General features: G+C 42.3%; 1 protein-coding gene across 1 annotated transcript in view; it reads left to right on the forward strand.

The window, feature by feature from the left end:
* KMT2A (lysine (K)-specific methyltransferase 2A) overlaps positions 1-16,351 on the forward strand; it is a gene marked incomplete at its 5' end in the record, with an annotated part of 77,783 nt that extends 61,432 nt beyond the window's left edge. The window contains 8 exons of the mRNA XM_010830646.1: positions 636-700; positions 1,944-2,114; positions 3,025-3,099; positions 8,469-8,643; positions 8,800-8,907; positions 10,221-10,304; positions 10,779-10,908; positions 11,372-16,351. Coding sequence (XP_010828948.1) covers positions 636-700; positions 1,944-2,114; positions 3,025-3,099; positions 8,469-8,643; positions 8,800-8,907; positions 10,221-10,304; positions 10,779-10,908; positions 11,372-11,647 — 1,084 coding nt within the window. The remainder of the gene's footprint in view (positions 1-635; positions 701-1,943; positions 2,115-3,024; positions 3,100-8,468; positions 8,644-8,799; positions 8,908-10,220; positions 10,305-10,778; positions 10,909-11,371) is intronic.
* Between the last annotated feature and the right edge of the window lie 119 nt (positions 16,352-16,470).

The raw sequence follows: 16,470 nt of genomic DNA on the forward strand, positions 1-16,470 counted from the left end.
GATTTACAGGGTGTATGTATGAATGTGTACATACCTTTTTACATAAAATGAATAATGCTGTACGTACCATTCTGTACTTGTTTGCTTTGCCTAATTATATTGTATTGTATACATATTTCTATGCCACTTCATTTTTTAATGACTGTCTCCAGGTCCATTGTGTAGACACTACAGTAATTTAACTAGTCTCCTGTTGATCTCCATCTGGATTGTTTACACAATTTATTTAATTTTAAAAAGTGAAAATTGGTGTGGATTACTGGCTCATGCAGCCTGATTTTGTTTTTAATTAAACCAGCTAGCTCACTTAAGCAACTCCAGAACTACTTCTAACGAGTGTCTTTTTTTTTTTTCTGACACTTAAGGGTATGAGAAGAATTTCAAGAACACAATCTACAGTTCCAAAAGCAGAAACTTAATGTCAGTGTTTGGGGAAGAATCTCTCAAAAGATAGTTGATGTTGTGTATCATACAGTAGTGTGGTGGTGTATCCATTCGGCAGGTTGTACACAAAGCATCCTGTGGTTCATGTCTGGTGTAACTGACAGCCGAATGGCAGGTTGTTGACAGTTTTTATCTTTGAATTGAAGAACTCGCTGGCGTTGCATCTCCTGTTTGGTTTTCTTTTCATGTAGGCAAGTGGCTGCTCTTCCTGAGATTCAGACAACACAGAATCCAGCACATGAACCAGAAAATTCAGGTATGTGGGTGGGTAACATGTTAGAATCAGAATTTCAAAGCCAGAAGCACTGTAAGAATCACCTTGGGACTTCTCCAGTGGTTGAGACTCCGTGCTCTCAATGCAGGGGGCCCTGGTTCAGTCGCTAGTCAGGGAACTCTGTAGATACCACACGACGCAGCTAAGACCTCACAGGCCACAACTAAAGATCCCGCACGTCACAACCAAGACCCCGCACAGCCAAATAAATAGCTAAATGTTAAAAAAAAAACCTCCTTCTCCACCTACTGATTTTCTAGATTAAAGGAAAAAGAAGTTAAAACTCTAAAAAACTTGGTCATTGACCAAAGGACAGCAGACTAAGACGTACACTGTAAAGACTCAACTGCCCTGCTTGTTGTAACAGCAGTGTGGCTGAAACAGCTCACAAGGAGCTGCCCTCAGCCTTTACTTGTCACTAGTGAAAACCAAGAACCACTCTTATTATATAATATAGCCAGATACATCTCCTTAGCACTTCATCTGTCCTGATACATTTCATTGATAAACAAGTAGTTACTTCAAGACTAGAGAGCTCTGGATATAAGTCTTTGCCCTTTTCCATTGAGGGGATTCCTGGAAGAAAACCAGGTAGAGAAAATGCTTAGGCATAAGGTTTGGGCAGTAGTCACATTCTGCTTATTTGCTGATTCCTGGAGGGGATTGACACATCTCTGTGTCAGTGGGCAGTACGAGAGGTGGTGGCTGAGTGCAGACTCTGGAGCCATGTAGGTGGGAATCCCAGCTTTACCACATTCGCTGTACGAACTTGGATTCCTTGACCTCTCTCCATCTCAGTTTTCTCACCTTTAAAATTAAGATAATAATGACACCTGCCTCACTGGATTGTTCCGAGGTTTATCTGAGTTAATTTAGAAAATTCCTGGAAGCATTCCTCACACATGTTAGCCATTGTTATTTTTTAGCTTTGACTCTATTGAAGGCAATTACTTAGTGTAAAACAGTTAGATTGTGATTATAGAAACTCACTAGAGAGACAGTATAACTTCACATAAAAATATGTGTGTATATTCTTGTTTTTGTCATTTTCTAGCTCTAACCTCAGGCAAGCTGCTCCGCTTCTTTGAGCCTCAGGTGTGTTATCTGTAAATGGGAATGATGAAGCCAGCTGTGAAATGTTGTTAGGCTTAGAGATGACGTGTGTAAAGGACTCAGTATGTGTGTGCTGTGGCATCCACTCTGGCCCCCATTTTCTCCCTCACAGAACCTAAAACGGCAGAAGAGGAAGAAAGTAATTTCAGCTCTCCACTGATGCTTTGGCTCCAGCAAGAACAGAAGCGGAAAGAAAGCATTGCTGAGAAAAAGCCCAAGAAAGGACTTGTTTTTGAAATTTCAAGTGATGATGGCTTTCAGATATGTGCAGAAAGTATTGAAGGTGCGTGGGTTACGTTAGGTCGGCTGACAGCGCAGGCTGTGTCAGCCGGGGCTGCACTGCATCTGTAGGAGCGCCATCTATGCGGGCAGCTCCGCATATGACAGAGTGGACTGGAGACACCAGAAGGCAAGAGGCCCCTAGTTAGAGTATTGCTGCAGTAGAGATGTCAGGTAAGAAAGTCCACTTCTGGAAGGAGAGGAAAGCAAAGGAGGGAAGAACGGACACATTCATGACTGCTTGGATGTAGAGGGCAGAGAGAGATGAGTCAAAGATGACTGAAGATTCAGGCCTGGGTGACTAAAAAAAGTGATCTGTAAAGCGAACAAAAAAAAATAAGAGTGCAAGTTCTATGTAAGATGTATTACATGCAGAGCGTGGGAAGAGAGATCACAGACTCAAGTTAGAGGTGGAAGGGATTGTGAAGGTTTTCTGGTTAAACCCCTTAATTATAAGGAGCTGAGAGGTTGTGATCTTCCCACAGTCCTGGTTAACCATTGCTGCTGTTATTGTGTTGGTTAGGGGTACAGGGAGCAGAGTTCATACCACATATTCAGGTTTGGGACCTGAACTACCCTCTAGGGAAGTGAGTGCTTGGGGATCAGGGGTCATTTTCAGAAGACAGGCATCTCCTCACTGCTTTTGCATCCTTTGTAATAGAAAGGAGCCCTGCTGGGTGGGACACCTTCCCAGCATTCTTATTCAGTGAACTGATTTAAACTAAGAAAACAACACAAAGCTGATTTAGCAGGGGATATTTTCACTACATTGGTATTGAGATGTTTGACTGAATATCTTAAAAAAACAAAAACAACTTCTTATTTTAATTGCAGTATAATCAACTACCAGTGTTGTGGTAGTTTCAGGTCCATCGCAGAGCGACACTTAAACCGAGTATCTTACCTCCTTACAGATGCCTGGAAGTCGCTGACAGACAAAGTCCAGGAGGCTCGGTCCAACGCCCGCCTGAAGCAGCTCTCATTTGCAGGTAATGCTACAGAGGTCATCTTCCGCCTGTTTCAGTATCCTCTGGTAGCTTGTAACTCTAAGCTACAGGGGTGGTTCTACCCCCAAAAAAAAAATCATCCTCCTTTTTTAAAAAAAATCATTTTTCACACTTTATTGAGATATAAACCTTATACTACACAGTTTACCCATTTAAAGCATATAAATCAGTGGCTTTTAGTGTTTTCACAGAGCTGTGCAAGCCATCACTACTGTATAATTGCAGAACATTTTCATCATCCCTACAAGAAACCCCATACCCATTAGCAGTCATGCCTCAGCCCCAGCCCCTGGCAGCCGCTCCTCTGCTCTGTCTCTGGATGCACCTACTCATACATTTCCTGTAGAAATGAATCATACAGGTCATAGCCTCTTGTGCCTGGCTGCTTTCGTTTAATATAATTCTTTCAAGATTTCTCTACTGTAACATCACCTCAGTATTTTATTCCTTTTTTACAATTTTTATTGTAGTAAAATACACATAACAAAATTTTTAAATTAGAAATACTTTAAAATTATTTGTAAGTATACACTTCAGTGGATTAAATACAGCCACCTTGTTGTGCAGCCCTTGCCACCATCCATCTCTCTAACTTTTCTTCATCTTATTTGTTTATTTATGGTTTTGGCCGCACCAGATCTTCGTAGCTGTGTGTGGGCTTTCTCTAGTGGCGAGTGGGGGCTCCTCTCTGGGTGCGGTGCACGGGCTTCTCATCGTGGTGGCTTCTCTTGTGGAGCAAGCTCTAGGGCGCACGGCTTCACTAGTGGTGGCGCATGGGCTTAGCTGCCCTGCAGCGTGTGGAATTCTTTCAAACCAGAGATTGAACCCGTGTCCCCTGCATTGGCCAGCGGATTCGTTAAACCACTGAGCCACTAGGGAAGTCCATGTAACTTTTCATCTTGTAAAACTGAAACTCTATATCCATTAACCATTGACTCCCTATTCTCCCCTTCCTACAACTTCTGGTACCCACCATTATTCTTTCTTTCCATCTTTGTGATTTTAACTATTTGAAGCACCTCATGTGAGTGTCCTCTTGTGCCTGGCTTAGTACACTCAGCATAATGTCCTCCAGGTGCATCCTTGCATGTTGCAGAACTTCTTTTTTCAGGCTGAATATTATTCCATTTAATGTATATTACATTTACTTTATCAATTGATCCATCAGTGGGCACTCAGATTGCTTCCCAGTTTTTGATAATTTGAATAATTCTGCTATTAACATGTGTGTACAGTGATCTCTTCAAGACTTTGCTTTCAGTTCTCTTGGATATATACCCAGAAGTAGAATTGCTGGATCTTACAGTGATTCTATTTTTAATTTTATGAAAAACTGCCAAACTCTTTTCTACAGTGTCTGTATCATTTTACATTCCCACCAGTGATACACAAAAGTTCCAATTTTTCCACGTCCTCACCAATACTTGTTGTTTTCTGTACATTTCCCTAATCACTTGAGATGTTGAGCATCTTTTCTTTTGCTTATCAGCCATCTATATATCTTCTTTAGAGAAATGTTTATTCAAGTCCTTTGTTTCTTCGTAAGGTGTTTTTTTGTTTGTTGTTGAGTTTCATAAGTTCTGTATATTAAGGATAATAATTCCTTATCAGATATGTAATTTGCAAATATTTTCTTTCATTCTGTGGGCTGCCTTCTTTTTTACTTTGGGGATAGCGTCTTTTTTGTTTTTTAGATCGGTGAGGGAGATATTTTGGGGGCAACAAAATATGGTTCATAGATTCTGCTCTGTCCAACTGTGGTGGTCATTGGGTGAACTATAATTAAAATTTTTTATATGGCCTCTTCCCAGGGTCACTCTGAACTAAATATTGATGATACATGTAAGATTCTGCTCCTGGGAGTGGAACAGCTGGGTCTGTGGTGACTCTGTACTTAGCTTTATGGGGAACTGCCAAATTGGTTTTCCAGTGTGGCATCACCATTCTACATTTCCACCAGCAATATACAGTGATTCCAATATCCATATCCTTGTCAACACTTGTTAGTGTCTGTCTTTTTGATCATAGACATCTTAGTGAGTATGAAATGATGTCTCACTGTGTTTTTGTTACACTTTCTTTTTAAAGTTGAAATAGATTCATTGGTATTAGATTTCAAATTAAATTTAGGCAGTATAAAAATATATCACACAGTTTCAAGCACAATTACAGATTTTAATTAATCTAGGGTGGAAGAAAACCTTCCATTCACTCTGGCTGTTCTGTATCTAGCCACCTCTCTAACAATCTCTTTTCAAATTGGTCCTAGAAAGGAAAATGAATGAGTACCTAGAGGAATTTTCTTTATAATATTTTTGTTTAAAGAGGGAAGAGAGGACAGAGAAAAACAAATATATGATATCACTTATGAATGTGCTGTGAACATGTGAAGAAGTTTCTTAGCCGTGTCTGACACTTTGCAGCCCCATGGACTGTAGCCCACCAGGCTCATCTGTCCATGGGATCCAGCAAGAACACCAGAGTGGGTTGCCATTTCCTTCTTCAGGGGATCTTCCCAACTCAGGGATCGAACCCACATCTCTTAGGTGTCCTGCATTTCAGGCCAGTTCTTTATTAGTAGTGCCACCATGTGGAATCTAAAAAAAAAAAAAAAAAGTGATACAAATGAACTTATCTTCAAAATAGAAATAGACCCACAGACACAGAGCTTCCCAGGTGACGCTAGTGGTAAAGCACCCACCTGCTATTGCAGGAAATGCTGGATTGGGAAGACCCCCTGGAGTAGGGCATGGCAACCCACTCCAGTATTCTTGCCTAGAGAATCCCATGGACAGAGGAGCCTGGCAGGCTACAGTCCATAAGGTCACAAAGGGTCGGACATGACTAAAGCAACTTAGCAAACACAGACATAGAAAACAAAGTAGCAGATGCTGGGAGTGAACCACACTGATCTCTGTGTTCCATAGTCCAGAGCCTGTCCATCAGTCTCCATCTCCCAGGCTACTGCCTGGTCCTTGTCCCCACACGCTTATATTCTAGAGGCAGCTGTCAGCGCTCTGAAGAAGATAAAATGGAGTGACGAAAGACTCTGACACAAGGGTAGGTACTTGGTGGCAGGGAGTCTTTTCTAGATCGAGTGGTCAGGAAAGGTGTCTCTTGAGGTGACATTAAAACTGAGACCTTCCAGTCTCAGGTACCTTCCAGTTATGTTCACCTTTGTTTTCCCAAGATTCTTTCTGCCACAGTGGATAGAACGAATGTGGGTGATAGAGCAGGTGATCAGGAAATATTTGTTGGATGAGTAAGCGAATCGCCCACGAGAGACTAGGTTGTTCCCACAGTATCCTACACATGTGTCCTGTATCCTACACATTTATCTGGTTGCTTTCACATTGCGAGGTTTGTATACGTAATATATCTCCCTCTGCCAAGGGCTCCTTGAGACCAGGCACCATGCATAAATCATCTTTCTTTTCCTGTTATTGACACAATGTCTAATCTCATTGTAAGCCCTCTAGTAAATGCAGAGCTAAACACTCAGACTAAACCTTAAAATGCATTTTGTGAAAATACCCATAAGTATCTTTTTAATGGCTTTTTCTGTCAGAATGTACAGGAATCTAAAACTCCTAGGAAGAAATTCTTGGGGAAAATCAGTGTTTTTAGAGAAAAAAAGTGGTACTCGCCTGGCAGTTCAGTGGCTAAGACTCTGTGCTCCCAGTGCGGGGAGTCCAGCTTTGATCCCTGGTCAGAAACTGGATACCACATGCTGCAGCCAAGAGTTTGCCTGCTGCAACTAAAAATCCCTCGTGCCACAGTGAAGACTGAAGATCCCACGTGCTGTAACTACGACCTGGTGCAGCCCAATAAATAAATACATACATTTAAAATGTTTGTCATTGCCTTTTATGGCTTGAGCTCTTATATTGTCAACTTGTGTTTTATACTTGTATAGGTTGAGTTATAATCAGAACAATAAATTTTGGTAACGACAACCCTGTATGCAAGACAGAAAAGGAGACACAGATGTATGGAACAGTCTTTTGGACTCTGTGGGAGAGGGAGGGGGGTGATGATTTGGGAGAATGGCATTAAAACATGTATAATATCATATAAGAAAAAAAAAAGAACAATAATTTTATCATAAGAATGTTGCTTATCTGGAGACTTAACTTTCTGCTTGCTTCTAAAACCAAATTATATCCCTTAGAAATTCTCTTAAGTGGAAATTAGGCATCTAATAATAATTTTTCCCTTTTTAGAAAAATTATCCAAGATGTAAAATTTTACAAGTTGAAAAAACTAACTACCACAATAACAAATTCAAAGGTAGGATGAGGTTCCACCTCCTAGAAGTAATTGTTAACATTTAAACACAGATATCCTTTGAGACATAACATAAGGCCCCAAAATTACACTAGGGTTACATCTCTAAAAATATGCTTTATATTTAAGCAATGTGTCCATTGGAATTACATGTATTCCATCGGAATTACATGTGTTCTAGCACAGTTAGGCCTGTGAAATATATATCTTGTCTACAACAGATACCATTATTATTTTGTTATCTATTAATAATACCAAAACCAATCATTGTAAATGAAATAATACTGTTTACTTAATTAGCTATTTGCTAGTGTTAAAAAGAGGGATGGCAGTTATTACTCTGTCCCATTTGTTAATGGAGGAAGACAATAATTTCAGAAAGCATTTGACCATCTATGCCAGCAGACTTACATAAATGTTGTTTTTTATAAAATAAAAAGAAATAAGTGCTCATTAATGAATTAAGACTTAGAGTAAAACAAAGTGGCTGTTGTGTGTTTCTCCATTCATTCACCATAATAACATGGAAGAGAGTTCTGTGTTAGGGTTTACCAACATTCCTTATAAATTTTAGTGAGGTGCCTGTGTGTATGTGTATGAACTTATAGAATTCAGGTGCTCCATTAGCTATAAACAAAAATGGAATCATTTTTGTTACACAGTCCAAGGTTCAAATCCTGTCACACTAGCTAGGTTACCTTAGGTGTGAATCTAGATTTACTTTCCTTGAGATGAGGCTAGTAATTCCTGCCTCATCTCATAATTCATGGTCATTATGCCCATGTAATGAAATAACACAGCATTTCCCATGTACATAGGAACATAGAAAGGAACATAGTCCAGAATTTGATGGCATGCTTTTTTCTCTGTCACAAGTGTTTTCCATATGGATCTGTAGCCACATTATTATTTTGGCTACCTAATGCTCATTTCTAGCTCGTCTTTATATAATTCACTCTTGAGCAGCCACTGGCAGAGTTGTTCCCTAGCTTAGGCATTTCTGTGGTTGTGTGTGGCTTCTGTTGGCTGGGCTCCTCACTACCCTGGTGCCTTCAATCCTACAGGTGTGAACGGTTTGCGGATGCTGGGGATTCTCCATGACGCTGTTGTATTCCTGATTGAGCAACTGTCTGGTGCCAAGCACTGTAGGAATTACAAATTCCGTTTCCACAAACCAGAGGAGGCCAATGAGCCCCCACTGAACCCTCATGGCTCAGCCAGGGCTGAAGTCCACCTGAGGCAAGTTCTGTTCTTGTCCTTAAGCAATTTGGGGTCCTGATTTTATTGTCTACTGGTGTATTTTCCCACTTAACCTCTGAGACTTCCTGTTAACACTGTCCTTCGCTGGCTCTACTAAACTGTCTCTCTAAACATATCTTAATCTTTTGGCTCCAGGAAGTCAGCCTTTGACATGTTTAACTTCCTGGCTTCTAAACACCGGCAGCCTCCTGAGTACAACCCCAATGACGAGGAAGAGGAGGAGGTGCAGCTGAAGTCAGCTCGGTAAGTCTGGAGTGGAGTGGGGTCACCAGAAATACTCTTTGCGAGTGAAACGATACCATTTGCAGCAATGTGGATGGACCTAGAGATTATAGTCAGTGAAGCGAGAAAGAGGCAGATACCGTACGATAGCATTTATATTACGTGGGGTCTAAAAGACAATACAAATGAACTTATTTTACTAAACAGAAACAGACTTACAGACATGGAAAACAAACTTACAGTTACCAAAAGGGAAAGGCAGCCGCTGCTGCTGCTGTCGCTTCAGTCGTGTCCAACTCTGTGCCACCCCATAGACGGCCTCCCACCAGGCTCCCGTGTCCCTGGGATTCTCCAGGCAAGAACGCTGGAGTCGGTTGCCATTTCCTGCTCCAGTGCATGAAAGTGAAAAGTGAAAGTGAAGTCACTCAGTCTTATCTGACTCTTAGCGACCCCATGGACTGCAGCCTACCAGGCTCCTCTGTCTATGGGATTTTCCAAAGAGGGTAGGGATAAATTAGGAGTCTGGGATTAGCAGATCCAAACTACTACTACTATATATCTATATATAAATAGGTAAACAGTAAGGTCCTACCATATAGCACAGGGAACCATATTCAATCCTGTAATAAACCATAAAGGAAAAGAATATGTAAAAGAATATAAAGTAAAATCACTTTGCTATACACCAGAAATTAATACAGCATTGTAAATCAACTATATTAAAAAATAAAAAAGAAATACTCTTTGCTTCCCTCTTTCCAGTTTTGCTTGGATCAGAATATCCCAAATAATATTTAAGAAGAGCAATATAGTTTGTGTTGAAGTAGCAGTAACTGACTAGCAAAGAGAGAGGAATATGTTAACAGAGGAGAAACTCAAATAACTAAAAGATGTATATTTTATTCAACTGTGGTATACTCTGTCAGCTTTGGGCGTACCACCGTAGACTTCATATATAACATAGTATAGGCATAATTTTATATGGTGGGCTTCCCTCATGGCTCAGTAGTAAAGAATCCATCTGCCAATTCAGGAGCCTCGGGTTTGATCCCTGGGTCAGAAGGATCCCCTGGAATAGGAAAATGGCACCCCACTCCAGTATTCTTGCCTGGGAAATCCCATGGACAGAGGAGCCTGGCGGGCTACAGTCCATGAGATCACAAAAGAGTGGGACATGACTTAGCAACTAAGCAATGATACATTTTTATAAGGCAGTTGTTACATTTAGCATTGAACACACAGTGTAGTCATATGGTCTAGGACTGTTCGATCCAAGACTCAAAACTGATGATTTCCTAAAGAGAATTTATTAATAACGAGCCTTCTTTCTTTAGGAGGGCAACTAGTATGGATCTACCAATGCCCATGCGTTTCCGGCACTTAAAAAAGACTTCTAAGGAGGCAGTTGGTGTCTACAGGTATGGCGAAAATTATAGAAAGAATTCTAGAAAACTAATGAAGTTTTCCAAAATCAAAGTGGACCAAATGCTGAAGTCACCTCCTTCATTCAGCAAGTGAGGTTTCTGTCAGTATTGCTAATTGAACCTGATGTCCTGGGATCCTGGAGCTCCTTATGTTGAACAAGGAATTTAACACAGTGGGCATTAATGTACTGCTACTTCTAGTGGGTTACGGAATGGAGAAATCTTTAATCCTTGGCCATTTGTTAGAATGATTAGTATATTCACTCAGATCAGGTGGGTCCAGTTTTTCTTTCCTAAGTATCTGTCTCTCCTGGAGAAATGGAGGCCGATAGATTCTATTAAATAGAACCAATAGAAATAGAGACCAATAAATCTCTTCATAGACCTGAAGATTTTATTCATGTATTCACACATTTAACCTTATTTGCAGAATCGGCAGCTGATGTCTTTTCCATCTTTATGTCCTAGGTCTCCCATCCACGGCCGGGGTCTTTTTTGTAAGAGAAACATTGATGCAGGTGAGATGGTGATTGAGTATGCTGGCAACGTCATCCGTTCCATCCAGACTGACAAGCGAGAGAAGTACTATGACAGCAAGGTGAGTCCCACACTTGTACTCTCCAGTTCTTTCGTTTTAGAAGGGGCCATCACCTACAAAGATGGTCCCTAGATCCCAGAGAAATTAGTATATTTTATTAATTAGACACTGGTTTTTATTACATTTTAACATCTCTGAATTTGTGGTGGGCCCAGTCCACTGTAGGGATTAGCACACAAAGATACTCTTTGAAGATTTGTCTGAATGGATCCCAGGATCGAAAGCACATTGTGACACAAGCTGTAGGTTTCTCCTGCCACAGGTTTCTCTTGTGGAGACGTTAATAAACCTGTGGTCCAGTGCCCATAATCTAGGAATTTCTCATGGAAGCATCCTGAAAGATGCAAGAAATCCAGAAATTTTACCAGAAGGAACTTTGTTCGTCAGTGGCTAAGATCACATCAGAAAACGGTTCTGTGTTGTCCAGCCTGAGCCAGGCTCTTCTCTGTCCTCCTTCCTGCAGGGCATCGGCTGCTACATGTTCCGGATCGATGACTCTGAGGTGGTGGACGCCACCATGCACGGGAACGCCGCCCGCTTCATCAACCACTCATGTGAGCCCAACTGCTACTCTCGGGTCATCAACATCGACGGGCAGAAGCACATTGTCATCTTCGCCATGCGCAAGATCTACCGAGGGGAGGAACTCACTTACGACTATAAATTCCCCATTGAGGACGCCAGCAACAAGCTCCCCTGCAACTGTGGTGCCAAGAAATGCCGGAAGTTCCTAAACTAAAGCTGCTCTTCTCCCCAGTGTCGGAGTACTAGGACCCAGGGCCTCCACAGTGATGCCGAAGGCCTTTGCCAGCAGCCAGGTATTCCAGGATTGAGCGGGCACAGTTGAGGGGCCTCTGTGACGGCTGGGCTCCCTTGGGTCCCATATTCACATTCTACATGTGATCATAGTCCTGGAGAGAGATGAGGTCTAGAAGAAAAGATCCGCAATCGGCTTTCTACTGGGGCCCCTCTGATTGTGTGCCGTTAAAAAGTGGGGAAGGGGTCCCTAGCAGACTTGCCTGGAAGGAGCCTGTAGAGAGTTAGTTGTGTAGGGAGATTGGCCTGAGCACCTCCTCAGAAGTTGCCATCCTCGTCTTGGCGTTTCCCAAGCACTGTAAGCGAGGGGTCAGGCACAGCCCTGGTGCAGGGTTGGTTGGAGACCTGACAGTTTGCCAGCCCGGCCCAGCCTGTAGCCATGTGTTGAACAAAGAGAGACGGTCTGGTGGTTTTCCCTACTATCCTCCCAGTTGAGAGTTCCCTTCTGGTTGGGAGACAGGATTCTTAGCACCTTTGGTGTCAAAAGCTGTCTTGGGGTTGTGCCAATTCATTACCAAACATTGAGCCTGTGGGCTTTAAGTGGGAGTGTTACCCCCATGAGCCTTATCTCAGTCAGTCACCTTCCTAGACAATAGGAGCGGCTTCCCTCTCATTCCTTCTCTTCACTCCACTTTCTCGTTTCCCCATTCTGCATCCCACCGCTTTCCCGTTCTCTCTGGGTGGTAGGGGAGAGTGACTCCCTGTGTAAGAACACTCCCTGTTGGGCATAGGATGTGCCTACAAGACGTTCCCTGAGCCTGTAAGCACTCCCAGTGGGAAAGTGGACAGGAGCCATTGGCCGTAACCAGACAGAATTTGGAGATGTTTTCATAAAGCTCCACTGAGAGTTTTAAAGAAATATATGTAGAAGAAGAAGATTATTTAAATAGGATTTGAATCATGCAACAGTCAGAGTTTCACAACCAGGATGACCCCTGGGTCCCATTCCTAGGACATGGTAACTTTATTTTCCCCTTGTTAAGACATAGGAAGACTTAATTTTTAAATGGTCAGTGTCCAGTTGAAGGCAGAACACTAATCAGATTTCAAGGCCCAAAACTTGGGGACTAGACCACCTTGTATCGAGGGACCTCTGCCACCTGTGCAAAATCTGTGGCTAAAGCAAATGAAATGAAATGACACTACTGCCCTGATTACTCCTTAGGATGTGGTCAAAACAGCATCAAATGTTTCTTCTCTTCTCTTCCCCAAGACGGTTCCTGAACCTGTTAAATTAAGTCATTGGATTTTACTCGGTTCTGTTTACAGTTTACTATTTAAGGTTTTATAAATGTAAATATATTTTGTATATTTTTCTATGAGAAGCACTTCATAGGGAGAAGCACTTATGACAAGGCTATTTTTTAAACCGCGGTATTATCCTAATTTAAAAGAAGATCGGTTTTTAATAATTTTTTATTTTCATAGGATGAAGTTAGAGAAAATATTCAGCTGTACACACAAAGTCTGGTTTTTCCTGCCCAACTTCCCCCTGGAAGGTGTCCTTTTCGTTGTTTAATGTGTAGCTTGTTTGTGCCCTGTTGACATAAACGTTTCCTGGGTTTGCTCTTTGACAATAAGTGGAAAAGGAAGGTGCCCCCAGCTCCATCGGGCCACTCCCCTCCTTCTCCAGTCAAAGCTCCTGAATGGCTGCGGTAGGATCTCGACACAGCAGTTCCTTCTCCTCTTGCCTGCCTCTCTCCCTCCTTCCTGGCACAGCCCAGTGCTGAGAGGTGAGCGCCAGCACTTCCTGTCTTTCCTCCTTCAGAGTTAGCAACCAAGCTGAATGGCAACCTGATGTTTTCCATCACCATCTGCCTCGTAGGTCACCTCGTCCCTCTCTCTCTGCCCACCAAGTCCTCACGCCTGCAAAGACCCCCTGGGTCCCCCCCATGCCCTCTTTTGGGGCAGCTCGTTGAAACTGAAGCACAGTCTGACCACTCACGATAATGCAGATGCTCCTCGGCCTCTGTCAGCCACGAGGTTTCAGAGCAGCGTAGTCCAGTGGAGGGCAGGGCACCTCTTCTCACCACAAGAAGCCCATTCCTCCAGAAGGAAGTCTAGCAAAGCAATACGACTCAGCCCAGCGCTCTCTGCCCCGGGACTCACGGCTCTGCTGTGCCTTCCACCCTGGGCTCCCTGTTCTTCCGTGACCTTAATTAAGAACTTTGGTGGCTCTGCTGGAACACTGTCACTGTTTTCTCTGTTGTGCAGGGAACCCAGCACTGTGGCCAGGATGGCAGAGACTCCCTGTCATCTCAGAGAAGTGCCAGCAGGGGCCTGGGGCAAAGCAGTCTGCCCAGACCTCACCTCCCTTCCTCCTTTTGCCCGTGAACAAGATACAGTGGCCCAAGGGGTTCCACTGGTGTCTGGTTTCCTTTATTATTGCACTGTGTGAGGTTTTTTTGTATATCCTTTTATTCCTTTTTCTTTTTCTTTTTTTTTAAAGAAAAAAAAAAACCTTAAGCTGCATTTGTTACTGAAATGATTAATGCACTGACGGGTCATGAATTCACCTTGAGGAAGACCCAAAGGCCAGTCGGGAGTGGGGGAAACTCAGCTCAGTAGACCTAGTGACTGCCCTGCTAGGCCGTGCTGTACTGTGAGCCCCCTCCTCATCTCTTTCTACCAACCCCAAACCCTGAGGCCAGGGGAGGAGCCCCCGCTTCCTCTCCTGCCAGCTGCAGATGGTTTGCCTTGCCTCTCCACTCCCTAACTGTCAACCACAGAAATGAGGAGTTCCTCCTAGATCTCAGCCTTGAGTCCATTGCCAAAATTCAGCGTACCTGCCAGCAACTTGGGGATTAAGCTAAGGTTTTCCCTGCAAGAGGGAAAGAAGGCGGGAAAAAACAAAACAAAACCGGCATAGCTATCTCCAAGACACCTCTGAGTCTGTTGTGAAAGTGACCAAGGGAATCTCCGCACAAAAGTGCAGACTGAGGAACTGTGGTGGGTTGTTCCCAAGAATCCCCCAAGGGGCACCCCAAATCCCTAAGGAGTCACAGCTGCAAACCTGGTCAGTTCTCAGTGAGAGAGCCAGCTCACTTACAGCTTTGCTGCTAGAACCTGTTGTGGCTGCATTTCCTGGTGGCCAGTGACAACTGTGTAACCAGAGGAGCTGCATGGCGCTGACCTTTTGGCCGGAACTTGGTCCCTTTGGCTCCCCGTTACCGTCCGCCACCTCCAGCCCAGCCCCTCCTGTTTTTAGACCAATAACCAGAATCAAGGGGGAAGCCCTGGCAGCTATATATATATATATATATATATATATAAAAGTTTTCAACCAGACTCCTTTGCCGGGATCCACTCTGCCACCCCGCTTGCCTCTGTCAAACCCCCGGGCCAATGCTGTGAGCACCATGCAGCTCCCTTGATTTAAAAAAAAAAAAAAATACAACAACAACAAAAAAACAACAAAAAAAAACCTTCTAATGAATGTATCTTTCTAAAGGACTGACATTCAATCAAATATCTGAAAATACTAAAGGTCAAAACCTTGTCAGATGTTAAGTTTGATTTGGGATTTTTTTTTTTTTAATAGAAATCAAGTTATGGGTTTTTTGGTGTTTGTTTTTTTTTTTTTTTTAAAGGAAAAGCGGGTCATTGCAAAGGGCTGGGTGTAATTTTATGTTTCGTTTCCTTCATTTTAAAGCAATACAAGGTTATTGAGCAGATGGTTTTGTGCCGAATCATGAATACCAGTCAAGTCTCACACTCTGAAACCTTGCAACTTTTTTGTTTTGGTTTTCAAATAAATATAAATATGATATATATAGGAACTAATATAGTAATGCACCATGTAACAAAGCCTAGTTCAGTCCATGGCTTTTAATTCTCTTAACACTATAGATAAGGATTGTGTTACAGTTGCTAGTAGTGGCAGGAAATTGTCAGTCTGGCGCTCCTCTGATCCCCCACATGGGAGGAGACTCCAGCTCTAAGGGGATGGCAAAACAGTCCATCCCCGGGATCAGAGAGAAATGCAGAAATGGTGTCACCTGGGTTTTTTCTGCCTGTGAATGTTGCCAGTCAGTACCTGTACTCCTTGTTTCTCTATTTTTGGTTATGAATGTTGGGGTTACCACCTGCATTTAGGGGAAAATTGTGTTCTGTGCTTTCCTGGTATCTTGTTCCGAGGTACTCTAGTTCTGTCTTTCAACCAAGAAAATAGACTTGTGGTGTTTCTTTTATTGAACTTTTAACAGTCTCTTTAGTAAATACAGGTAGTTGAATAATTGTTTCAAAAGCTCAACAGATGACAAGCTTCTTTTCTAGGAATAAGACATTTCTTGACAACTTTATCATGTATAACAGATCTTTCGGTTTGTTTTTTTTTTCCCTTGTGTTCTTCCAAGCTTCTGGTTAGAGAAAAACAAAAAAAAAAAAAAGGAAAAAAATGTGTCTAAAGTCCATCAGTGTTAACTCCCTGTGACAGGGAAGAAGGAAAATACTTTAATAGTTCAAAAAATAATAATGCTGAAAGCTGTCTACGAAAGACTGAATGTAAAAGTAAAAAGTGTACATAGTTGTAAAAAAAAAAGGAGTTTTTAAACATGTTTATTTTCTATGCACTTTTTTTTATTTAAGTGATAGTTTAATTAATAAACATGTCAAGTTTATTGCTGCACATGGTTGAACTTTCTTTTGGCTTTGGCTGAGGTGGGAGGGCCATGGGCCATGACCTGATTACAAAATCCCTTCCACAATCCTTTCTTTTAAGGTGGAATCTTGAAATCATTCCCTTCT

Source organism: Bison bison, unplaced genomic scaffold (assembly GCF_000754665.1).
Source record: "Bison bison bison isolate TAMUID 2011002044 unplaced genomic scaffold, Bison_UMD1.0 scf7180017864518, whole genome shotgun sequence".
NCBI lineage: Eukaryota > Metazoa > Chordata > Mammalia > Artiodactyla > Bovidae > Bison > Bison bison.